The sequence below is a fragment of the Idiotropiscis lumnitzeri genome, chromosome 1 (assembly GCF_059441095.1).
Source record: "Idiotropiscis lumnitzeri isolate Australia: NSW breed Sydney's pygmy pipehorse chromosome 1, RoL_Ilum_1.0, whole genome shotgun sequence".
In the NCBI taxonomy this organism is placed as follows: Eukaryota; Metazoa; Chordata; class Actinopteri; order Syngnathiformes; family Syngnathidae; genus Idiotropiscis; species Idiotropiscis lumnitzeri.
In genome coordinates this window covers 5,096,780-5,109,111 of record NC_142391.1, presented here as the reverse complement: position 1 = coordinate 5,109,111, position 12,332 = coordinate 5,096,780, and the positions used below count along the sequence as shown (strand labels likewise).

Below are 12,332 nucleotides of genomic sequence, written 5' to 3'. Positions count from 1 at the left end.
CTCCTTCTTCTCCTCCTCCTCCTCTGCATTCAGTGATGCTCTCCCGCATCGCTCCGTGACCGCCTCCTCATCCTCATCGCTTTCATTTTTTTTTTTAGGGGGGGAGGGGGGGCATTATTATGATTATTTTGGGAGGCGGCGTCCAATGGTTGCGTCCGATCCTTCCCGCGCGCGCGGCTGACTACGTCATCGTCCTCATCAGCTGAGAGGAGAAAACCTGCAGCGACGCCGGCGTGAGGACTGTGGTCACATCATTAGGTACACCTGCACCGGCAAAACGAATGGCGAATAAATGTAAAATAAATGCCACGCATCCGTCGGATACTTCCGCGCGTCACTTTGGATTTTGCTAAAGTACACACCGTGTGACAAAGTATTCCACCAGGTTTTCTATAGGGGAGGTTTGGAATATTTTTGGCCACATTGGAGATGTTGCTGTTGAAAGGTGAAGAGGAGGAGGAGGAGGAGATCAGTGACTCATTGCAAAATGGAAAACGAACCACAACTACAACAAAGAGCAGCAATGCAAACGTCGTGTCGTTAGCGCAAGAACACGATTGATTTGGGCAACCGTCACAATAAGGAATGAAAAGGTTTTTGGGAGATTCGAGATTTTTTTTTGTTCACATTTTTTGATCAAAGCCACACACAAATGTGCAAATGTATTGGAACACGTGACACTGACAATGATTGCGTCCATATTTTGGGCTTTAGATTTCATCTTTGAAAACTTTTCAGCAAACGTAAAGATCAGAGAGCGGTTAATGGGAGAAAAACAAAAAACATTTTGAAACTGAAAAAAGAGGAAAAATTGATCAGAACTTTTGCACATATATCGGGCAGAACCAAAACGACAATTTGAAATGTCGTGAAAAGAAAGAAACGACTCATGTGCTGAACAACAGACGCTTGAACACGTCGGCCGCATTCAGCTCATAACCGAAACACTCACAAGATGCAAAGCACTCATTGACAAAAAGAATCGGAAGAACTTTGGCGTCATCTTTTTGAACTGGAACCTAAATGTCTTGAGTATACAACAAAAACATACCAGAAAATCTCCTGATCCGAATTTAATCTTGAATCGTGTCCATTGAGCAGGCAAATAAAGCGATTGATTTTGAATGCGACCGGATCAAAAGAATAGGCCGCCTATAGATCGCAAACACGAAGATTAGCAAAAATAATCACAAATAAACAAAACGGGTTGATTTTGAATGCTGATCAAGAGAGCATTCGTATTGATTTAAGAATGTGACCTTATCAAAAGCAACGAAGCCGACTGATATTGATCGCTATCTGACCAAAAGGGAAAAAAGACCGATTGATTTATTATTATTGTTATGTTTTTTTTTCATACCACCCAATCAAACAACGCTAAGTCACAGTTGAAACTCGGTAGCTTTCTTGTCCCCTAGTTTCTTTTCCCACCTTAAAAACTTTCAGCGATTGATGCTGTGAGTCGGAGCATGTAAAATGAATACCGTGCTCGCCTGTTTAATTAATACTCAGGTTTGCAAGCTCTTTGGAATTCATTAGACGAGATCAATAATGAATGCTAGTCAAGCCACGGTGCAGTTTGAAACCCTCTCGTGCTTCAAATTTCAATTTCAGTCGGCGATAGGCAAGGAAAGGCCGATTTATTTACACAAATGGCTCAATGTGCTTCACGAATAACATTTAAAAAAAAGGCACGGACAAACAGAGCAATTCAGGACACTTAAAAGGGGGGGGCGGAGGAGTCAAGACATTTAAAAGCAAAGTAAAGAACAATAATTGGGAAAAGAATATTTTCAAAATGCTTTAGATGATTTTGTGGGTATGGGAAAGGAGCATTTTAACTTGGGGCGAACTTGCCAGTTGATTCAATTTGCGTGCAGCATAAAAACTGATTCACCATGTTTGCTTGGAACTCTGGAATTTAGTCATCTGCTAACCTCAGAAGCCAACTGGCTTTATATTTGATGAGCATTTCTAACATTTTGGTGTCGGATACTTTCTTTCTAGCCACAAAAAAAAAATCATTTCGAAAAAGATTCGGTTCCAAGGGAAGATAAACTTGACTGATATTCAAATTAGATTTTTGTTTTTTGGTGGAGTTGAATGATAACCAAGTTGTTCATGTTTTTCCTCAAGGCTAGTGAAATTTTTTATTTTGGATTTTATCACCCAAAAAAAACCCACAAAAATATTTTGCGATTGTTTATAAGTTGCTCAAAAGACCCCTCAAAAAAGATCTTTTTCTTCAAGAACAAGTTTTCCAATGTGTAAGGGCCACTTGTCCTAAGTTTTTTTTTTTTTTTAATCCACAACAAAAATCCTCAAATTTATACATCTTTCTGGCTCAAAATATTACATTTAAAAAAATAAAATAATTATCTGGAAAAAAAAATGTTCCAAAAACGTTTGACTGTTTTGTCCTAATTTTGCTAATTATTATTTTCAATCTGACCACATTCCTGCAAAAACAACTTTTCCGTTGCATATGGTCGAACTTGGGTGATTTTATGTATTTTTTAGCCCACAAAAAGATTTTTTTTTTTAAATCTGGAAAAACTCACCAAAAATGTTCACATCAATAAGACCCTTTTTAAAAAGGTTTTGTTTAAATTATGCGACTTTTTTCATGACAAAAAGCCATTTATGTCCGTGAAAAATGACAAAAATGACTTTTTGTTAGAACATAAGTTCCAACTTATGTAACTTTTTTTTCATATATCAGAAAAATTTCAGTCAAAATTTTGCAATTGACAGCTGACTTGTTTTAAAAAAAAAACTATAAAACAATAATTTGCTATTTCCGTTTTAAAAAAACTAACAAAAAAAACGACATTTTCAATGTATATCCAACTTTGGCTATTTTTTTTTTGGCTTGTGGCTTGAAAACCAAAGCCATCATCGTCTTTGTCATCATCATCATCGTCTCCGTGGCGACGCGTGGCCCGGCCCCTCTTCCTCTTCACCCCCGTGCGGTGTTGCGGGCGTGGCGGGCACGTTTCCGTCCGGCTCATCGTGTGCGGGGTGAAGTGAAAGAGCCGCGGGGGGCATTTGTTCCGCGTGGACTCCCCCTCAGCTGCCAAACGTCAGACTATTTTTAGATGCTGGCGGATGAAGTGCGTGAGCTGAGAAGCGGACCGATGAAAACCGAGTCGTGTCCTCCTTCTCAATCACAACAACTGAAGAGTTCCCAATTAAAAGTGCAACGATTAATCGACAACTTAAAAGTTATCAGATAAATTGATCATTGTTTTTGGTAAATGATTAATTATTTAGACTCGTTTTTTTAAATTGATTCGCCTACGCATTTTGAATAAATGGATGCAACTTAAAACATGTTTGATCGATTAATCGCCAAAATAATCGAAAAAATATTCAATTATAAAAATAATAGTAAGTGTGACCGTACTTTAAATGCAGGTAAAAAACAGAAAAAACAAAATCAGGTATTTCCATGTTTTTATTGAGTTAAATCTAAGATTCATATTCAAGGTATGCTACGTTAATATGTATTAAGCAAGCGTCTTTCAACTCCATGAAAATTATTTATTTAGAAAAAAAAAATTGGAGAATTTTTTTTTTTACATGACTTTAAAATGGGACTGAAGTTTTAAGTCCAGAACCGCATGACCTATTTTCTTTTGAATGCAAAAAAAAACCCCATTATTTGCACAAAGAATGGAGACGACATCCATATATTATTTAATTAAATGTCAAATGAAAATAGTTTTGCCTGATTGACACCTTGACAATCGAGATAACATCACCTCGGCAGCGGTAGAAAAATTATTACGAGGTACAAAAGCAACACGATAAGTTTGTTTCATCAGACATCGTCGTAAATATTGAATTTGTCAGCCTCAGTTATCATCGCGACTGATGAATATTTGAATACATTTCTTTTCCTAATTAAAAATGAAGCGACAGGCCTGCTTTTCTACCGCTTAATATTTCATATATATCGTTTTCATTGGTCACAAATGGCCAGCACAGAGCCCAAAGGGTTGAAAGAGCATTTATTTCAGTTGACATGAATACAGTGACGAAGAACCATCAGGAACGCAATTTCACCACCTACTGGCAGATTCGCTCAATAAATTAACAAGTGAGTTTTTTTGTTTTTTTTAAATATATAAAATACATTTTGTGGTATATACAGTGGTACCTTGACTTAAGAGTACCCTGCCTCAGAAGTTTTTCTAGTCACAAGCTATTTTTTCACCGTACGTCCCGGGAAAAAAATTTAACTTATGATTGAGCTTTAAGCAATTCCACCACAAATTGGGAACAGCAAACTTTGCAACTTCTGGCCAACATCAATTCACTTTGGTGACATTGCCGTGAGTAAAAGTACAGCTGTGTTTTTTTTTTTTTTTGGGGGGCGTTGGGGTAATTTTGAGTTCCAAGTGTGATCCAGCAACTAATTAACTCATTCACTACCAGCTGAATAAAAAAAAAAAAAAAAGATCTTTGACGTCTTTATCCGTCAATGGTAGTAAATGAGTTAAACTCACATCTCAAGGCCCCACTGTATATTATATAAGGGGTGTGTCCTAGCTCTGAGGGGTCCGCTTGATGCGCTGTTGCTCTTGGTACTCCCGAGAGTCTTCCCAGGGCCGGGGGCCGCGAATGTTCCTCCACTCGTCCAAACTGGCATCCTTCATCTTCTGCTCCAACAAAACGAGATGGCGGAGGCCGAGGAGGAGAAGCAAACGTTTCAGTGCAAGCCGGCGAGGCTTCCGTAGTTTCAAGCGTGTCCCCGTTGTTTGAAATGCGGAATTGCAACAGTAACTCGCAACGTGTAGTGTGTGCGCCCTCTGGTGGTACGTGAAATAATGACTGCCAAAGTACAATTCAGTTATATTGAACTTTGAAAATGTACAAACTGTTTATTGGTCAACTATTATTAAACTTTTATGCACAATATTTTAATTGAATGATTATTTTAGTAAAACGTTTCCCTATAAATACACACAGTGGTAATGTTCAACCAGCATATCGCAGTTGTTTACAATAACATGAAACGTCATTTTTCAGGAATAAGACCTCAGCCTCATTTTAACGCACACTTGGAGCTATTTTAACGGCAGTCATGATGGCGGTGCTTGATTAAACTGTCAGTTGATTTTCCAGCATTTCAATTGTTGCGGTAATGCAACGCATAGGATGCCACCAATGAAGAAGAAGAAGAACTTAACTGATATTCCTAGACCAACAGCATATTGTGTTACGTGACGATATAAAAATTACCAGAGTAAAGACATTTTTTATTTTTGGGATCAAGTTTGAACACATTCATATTTCCCTCCATCATCTCCTCACCTCGTACTCTTGCTCCAAAATGACCGACTGCCTCTGCAGGTTCACTTTGGCCTCCAGTGAAGGATCCAACTGAAACCAAACAAGAGAAAGCACAATATGTATTTCAGTAAACTTCATTTATTTGTTGCGATTGATGAAAGCAATTCTCGAAGTGCGGTACGCGGGCTCCCTCAAGTGGTACTCAATAGAGTGACTGTCTACGTCGAGCTCAGTTGTATTTGACTTTTTTTTTTGTACAACTCAAAAGCATCTAATCTTTGTCTGTGTTGATAATTTTTTATTAATTTATATGTGTAATACATTTGAAATGAAACTGTATTAATCAATCCGTGAACATGATACAGCTGCTTGGAATTTTAAATACTCATTTTTAACACTTCAGATTACTTTGCTATTGCATTTCAATGTCATAGTACTGCAAGAGCTTTTTTTTTTTTTGGGCGGGGGTAATAAAACATTTAATACCCACTATAGCTTTGGAAAAATGACATGGGAGCTTCATGTTTTTTAAATAAAAGACTGACTTTTGTTGGCCTTTTGGGGAAGCAACAACGTTGCAGTCAACAGTAAAACAGTTGCACACCTTCCGCTTGATCTTTTGGGCGTCGTAGCGGATCTGCGTGAACTCTCGCAGGCCAAAGGAACCGCCGACCACCAGCAGCTGAAACCCCACATGAATTCAATTACCACATTTGACATTTTTTAACAACTACATAATGCTTGCTGAGATACAACGAAGAAAAAAATTATTGGAGGACAACACACAGCATCTCAGTCCAAACTATTGTGAATTCGTGCAAGCAGTATAAAGTTCCCGCTTTTCTTTACGTAGACTTGATTGAAAGATTATTAGGGTAAATATCACAATTGTACTCAATAAGTTGCCATTAATGATAATTGTTATTGTCGTAAACACACATTTAAGTGAATATGTGACTCCCTAAACATACGAACACGCGAAAAATTATTAAATGACAAAAGCTACATTTGCTCAGCCAGATATAATGACAACAAAAATAGCTCATGAGAGTTTAATTTAAGAGCTGATACCTGAGACTGATATTCTAGACACGTTTCCTTTTGTCTTTTAGTCACAAGGTACACTTTTAGTGGTGCCAAGCATTAAAAGGAACAATAAATTGAAGAAAACAAGGTGATACCTTTGTTTTGTTTCCTGTTCTATACTTCTTTGTCATTGATTTTTTTAACTAAACTGCATTTAATACTAACTGTAAGCTAGCTAACTTCTTACCACAATGACACACCCAAAACGATGCAATTAAACATGCATGCGCATACTTACAAGCATAGGCACGCCATATCTTACAGTCTTGTTCTTCTGCAATGCTTTTAACCTCAACATGACTACTTTTCTGACCTTTTACGTGGCTAAACTGTCATGTTTGAGAAGCTCAAACAAGCAGGTTACATAGCCGAGGTGCACTTCCGGGTTTGGTGTTGCATACTAGAACGTCCGTAGTGCAATGAATATTCCCACCTAAGCTCTTCAAATGTTTTCATTTATTTTGACGATCAAAATGTGAGCAATAAATGGTTTTCGATGTATTTATTTGATTTCAATTTGTCAAGTAAATATGTTGGCGAAGTCTGGATGTCTTTCTTTGGTCCTACCCGTTTAAATGCCCCGTAGGCTAAGAATGCGTGGTAAAATCATTTTCCTTCATACTACTCCCAAGGTTTTCATGTTACTTTCCAACAAATTAGTAAAATGAATTGAATGGATATAATAACCCAGTCACCAACCCCAAATTTAATTATGTATTACTTCAAATTAGGAGTAGGTACTTTTGGCTTTGGTCCGACACACTAAAATGTCCGATGTTAGGCTGCGAAAAGCAAGGTACGTGTTGCCTAACAAAATTCAAATAGGTTATTTTCTTATATTTTGATTTTAACTGAATAGTACTGATAGCTAATCCATTAAATGTCCAAATCTGTGAAGCCAAACGATCATCCACTTTCTGGCGTTGGTCTGACGACTAAAAATATCCAGAAGGCTGTAAATTAAACAAATGTACCATTTTTAAATCTCGCGTTGTACATTCACATTAAATTATCTGCTAGTGTTGAGATCAAATGACTATTTCTAAATTAAAATTACATTTAACATACGAGAAATGTATTGCACACGAAACACAAATTGTAAATCCCGCCCAAAAAAGCTTAAATTTGTCAACTTCGTCCAAGAAAGTGGCAGTCTCCCTGCAAAACAAACGTTATATTTTGCCAGTAAAACACACAGTCAAATTCACTAACAAAAACTGGGTTTCCTCAGGAATAATTAACAAAATTAGGATACCATTCAAAATACTTAATATTTGCTTATTTTAAATATGACTCAAAAATGTCCCCAAAACATTACAGTATATGTGTTCACAAAAATAACACGTTTGGATGGAAAAAGTAGTAGCTATTATTAAAAAAATAAGGCGCTAATTAAATCTAAGTAATCATTATGTATCATGTTGTTGTAGGAAGCCCGTTCTAACTGAAATTACTGGGTTATAAAATACAATCACTAAAAGTATTTTCGTTAAAACCTTGGAAAGAATTAAAGAGTCATAATACGTCCATCTGACTGTGTTTGGATGATTGGAATAATATATTTTATGCAACCAGATGTTAGGTAAAAATCAAAGAGCAAACGGAGAACATGAAAGCAATTTTTATTTATTACAATTTCCATCTGTCACTCTCAACCAGGTGAAGAAAAATACCTTGCTTTTTTTTTTTTAATTTTGTTCAGTATCATAAAATATGTTAACTTTATTCGTTTATGAACGAGGACAACGACAAGAAAATAAAAACATAACATAATTTTCTCTGTGTAAACTGCTTGGCATAGCGGGAGCGAAGGAACACGCATCTTGTGAGGAGGACAAAAAGAAGATAAGGCCAGAGACGTACAAAAGAATCGGGCGGGTGAGGGGCAGGGGCGGGCCGGCGAAGAGAGTTCAAAGGTCACTCTCGCCGTAGAGTGCGGTGGAGAAGGACATGTAGTCGAGGGCCCCGGGCACGGCGTCGGGGCCCCTGTACGGGGCCATGCGGGCTATGCAGTACGCCGCCTGGTCGGGGGGCAGCTCCCGCTGCAGCTCGTCCGCCAAGATGTAGTTCTGTTGAGGGCAAGATTGATGATTTGACTTGACATTTTAAGGCGCGGGAAAAACTTTGAAATACATTGAGTCATTCTGATAAGATTTCTACCCTAACTGACGTACCTTGTCTCCGGCCAAGACCTTAAAGGAGGCCATGACCTGGTCGGCCGTGTCGGTGTCGGCCGTCTCGCGCGACATGAAGTCAATGAAGGCTTGAAAGGTGACCACGCCCATGCGGTTGGGGTCCACTATGCTCATGATGCGGGCAAACTCATTGTCGCCCTGGCGATGCACATGGAAACATACACAATGACTTAATAATTACAATAATTGTTATGCCTTTTTGAGGCAACTCGGTTGCTACAGTGGTTGTGACTAAGCTGAGTGAACTAGTTATCTAGTTATTTACTAACCTAGTTTGCTGATATAGTTGGCTCATTATTCAACTAGTTATCTCACTTTCTGGGTTGCCAGTAAGTTATATTCAATATATGGATTGCTAATTGTCTGGTAAGATACCTTGTTATAGCTTAAAATAAATAATGAAATAGGCAGGCGGATAATTGCATAATTTAGTTTTTGAAAAGTTTACCTTTTTATTTTTTTCAATTAATTACCGGTTTGCTACCGACTTAAACAATTACCTAGCAAGTTAGTTAGGTAATTAAAACTAAACTCTCTCTCCCCCTCTCTCTGTCACCCTCCCCCTCACTCTTTCTACCTCATTGTTTAATTAGTTGAATTTCTAGGGAGCTCGCTCACTCTTTGTTTAGTTATGTAGTTGTTAATTAGTTACATATCTCACTTTGAGTTACGAGCGTCGTCACGGAACTAAGTAACCTTGTATCTCAAGGCACCACTGTGAACAGTATGGTAAGTCTCTACTGTGCACAACACTCAACACGCGTGTTACCTGCTCATGCGGTGTCTCATACAAGGCAACCCAAAAAACAAAAAAAAAAAAACCTTTACCAGATTGTAACCAACGGAGATAAGGCAGGACTTGAAGTCGTCGGGGTCCATCACTCCCGTTCTCTTCTACACAAGGGACGAGTGACGCACGGGAAGGGAAAAAAAAAGAGAGAAAAAGGAGAGGGAAGCAAAGGGAAACCGTCGGAAGAGAGGACAAAGGGAGGAAAAGCAGGGAGGAAAGAAAAAAACAAAACAAAAAGATGAGATGAGTTTAAGGAGTACCTGTGGGTCGTTGCCGATATCGAAGCCCAGGCTGATCAGGCAGGCCTTGAACTCCTCGGCCCCCAGCGTGCCAGAGTGGTCCTGACGTGTGTGGTGGTGGTGGTGAGGGGAAGTGGTGGTGGTGGTGGAGGGCATCGGGGTCATGCAGCGACACACAACAGCCGTGACAGCCACAAGACAAGGACGGGTGGTGGTGGCATTCGAACAACATCGCAGTAGGTGATTGAAGGTGAGGAGTGGGTGATACCATGCGTGGTGGGTAAGGAGGTGGAAGTGTGTGTGTGTGTGTGTGTGTGTGTGTGAGAGGGAGGGAAGGAGAGGGGGTGCCAGGAAGGCATGCAGGAGACAGAGAACAGAAAAGACATATTGCATGTTGGTTAGCATCGGCAGCGTCAACACACGCACTCCCATGCATGTGGACACGCAACCATAAACGCACACGCACTCATGCAACAAACACACAAAGACACGCGTGGAGACACGCTCACATACAAATTCAGACGTGCACACACACACAAATGCACGCCCAATGCACACATGGACACAAACACACACACACATAAATAGCCACGCCAACACACACATCTACACTAATACTCACACACACAAACACACACCATCATGCACACACGGATTCAAACACACACCTATTCACACAGACGCACGGACACACAAACGCATGCAGATATACACATCCCCACACGCACACAAACACACACATGTCGCTTGGCCAGGGCATTCTCAGGCGTTAACGTGCAGTGTGTGAGCCAGGCTCGCAGACCATGTGGCGACCGCAGCATCGTCATTCATATATAACATATTTAGATTTTGACACTATACTGTATGCATACGATTAAGTTCTCGTATATGTAAAAGTATCACCGCTAACATGAGCTCCTCGCATTCGTCAAAGTTAGCGTGGGTCGTACGTATTTCGGTGTCGCTGCTAATGTTAGCTTCTAGCACTCGCTAAGAAGCGACTAGAATTGCAACTGACCCTGTCAAAGTGGTTGAAGGAGGCCCTGAACTCATTGAGCTGCTCCTGGCTGATGCCTTTGGCGTCCCGCGTCAGGATCTGGTTCTCGATCTCGTTGATGGTGCGAGCGATGGTGGTCAGAAGCTGCTCCCAGCCCACACGGATGTGCTGGACACACGGACACGTTGAAATTAACACCTTATGGTCACTTTTTTCGGAATGTGATCCTTTTCCTAATGTTATTCAGCATCAGCGCTAACGTTAGCCGCTTCGCTAACGTGCACCGCTTGCTGGTTACCTCCATGGTGTAGTTGGTGTGCTTATTGTCAAAGATGAGAGCGGCCTGGATGAGCTGGTGGTCTCCTTCCAGTTGCTCAATCTTGGGCATGTAGTTGACGATACTCTTCTCATACTGCCGCAGGTGCGCCAACTGGTCTTCCAGCGTGCCGTGCAGTTCCATTGAGATGTAGCCGATTTCCTACACTCCACACACACACACACACACGCAAGAGAACGATATAAGAAGGAGAACATGAGGTTATCCCTTAACAGGCTGGCCTTGAGACTGACCTCCATCTTGGTTTGGATCCAAGGCCCAATGACGTTGGCCTGGCTGGCAAACTGGCGACGCAGACGCTCGTTGTTCTGCTGCCGGGCATGCTCCTCGATCAGGGCCTGGTCACGCTGAGGAACCAGCTGTCGTACCTGCAAGGACACGTCATTAACTTTGAGTTGAAGTGTTTCAATATCACAGCTAATGACCGTCAGTAGCGCTCGTCACAGAGTGACTGCTAAAGTATTCCAGAGTCCGTGCTAATATTAGCTGCGAGCTGACTAGTTCATCATGAGCTGTGAGACGGAATTAAGTGTTTCAGTATCACCGCTAACGTTAGCTTGTCGCACTTAGTCAGAGGGTGACTATCTAGAGCAGGGGTGGGCAAACATTTTGATTGGCGGGCCACAATGGGTTCTAAAATTTGAAAGAGGGGCCGGACCAGGAGCAGATGGATGGAGTGTTTTGGTCACCTCACCTCATCGGAGAAAAAATATACAATTAATTTTAAATGAAAGTGACCAGAAGCATTACTACAATAAATATTTCTTTGAAAAACCACAGTATTTAGAAAATAAAACATGAACAAGGTTTATTCATTTATCTTTTTTTCAAATTCAGCGGGCCGGATTAAAACCTTTAACGGGCCGCATGTGGCCCCCGGGCCGTAGTTTGCCCACGCCTGATCTAGCAAATCGTGAGCTGCAGGCCAATATTTATCAAGGTCACTGCTAGAGTTAGCCGCTAGCTGGCTAGTGCGTTGCTAGCTGTGAAACAAAATATTCTAGTGTCACCGCTCGTGTTAACGGCTAGCTGGCTAGCACATCGCCAGCTGTTAGACCAAACATTTCTGTTCCACTACCGTCGTCTGCCGTGTGTGCGAGACAAAGTATTTGCCTTTGCTAACGATTGCTGCTAGTTGCTAGCATGTCGCAAACTGTGGCAACGTATTTCAGTATCACACCTAATGTTAGCTGTTTGCGCTTCGAGATTGTGTAGCTAGCGCATGATTCACTCTAAGGCACTATGACCATGTCACGGCTGAGATTAGCACATCGTAAGATGTGAGAAGAAGTATTTGAGTATCATTGATAATATTAGCAGCGAGCTGACAACGGCGCCACTCCCCATGAGACGAAATCTTTCAATGTCACGGCTAACGTCTCCGTAGTCG

The 12,332-nt window shown here is 40.6% G+C and overlaps 2 protein-coding genes across 6 annotated transcripts in view; both read right to left on the bottom strand.

Moving 5' to 3' along the window:
• Positions 1-3,996: 3,996 nt before the first annotated feature.
• Positions 3,997-6,806, bottom strand: cox16 (cytochrome c oxidase assembly factor COX16). Its single transcript, XM_088304805.1, has 4 exons — positions 6,623-6,806; positions 5,903-5,980; positions 5,320-5,388; positions 3,997-4,664 (listed from the first exon to the last, which is right to left on the bottom strand). The coding sequence occupies exons 1-4, from the start codon at positions 6,680-6,682 to the stop codon at positions 4,551-4,553; spliced, it is 321 nt and encodes a 106-aa protein (XP_088160931.1). The 5' UTR covers positions 6,683-6,806; the 3' UTR covers positions 3,997-4,550.
• Positions 6,807-7,990: 1,184 nt separating this feature from the next.
• The window catches only part of actn1 (actinin, alpha 1), a 36,555-nt gene continuing 32,213 nt past the window's right edge, over positions 7,991-12,332 (bottom strand). For 2 of the 5 annotated variants that reach the window (XM_088312614.1, XM_088312623.1), the window contains exons 16-22: positions 11,176-11,310; positions 10,904-11,083; positions 10,627-10,773; positions 9,630-9,710; positions 9,408-9,473; positions 8,559-8,717; positions 7,991-8,453 (exon numbers count right to left, since the gene is read on the bottom strand). In XM_088312614.1, coding sequence (XP_088168740.1) covers positions 8,295-8,453; positions 8,559-8,717; positions 9,408-9,473; positions 9,630-9,710; positions 10,627-10,773; positions 10,904-11,083; positions 11,176-11,310 — 927 coding nt within the window. In that variant the 3' untranslated portion in view covers positions 7,991-8,294. The remainder of the gene's footprint in view (positions 8,454-8,558; positions 8,718-9,407; positions 9,474-9,629; positions 9,711-10,626; positions 10,774-10,903; positions 11,084-11,175; positions 11,311-12,332) is intronic. The other 3 variants (XM_088312649.1, XM_088312640.1, XM_088312632.1) reach the window with 2 other exon arrangements.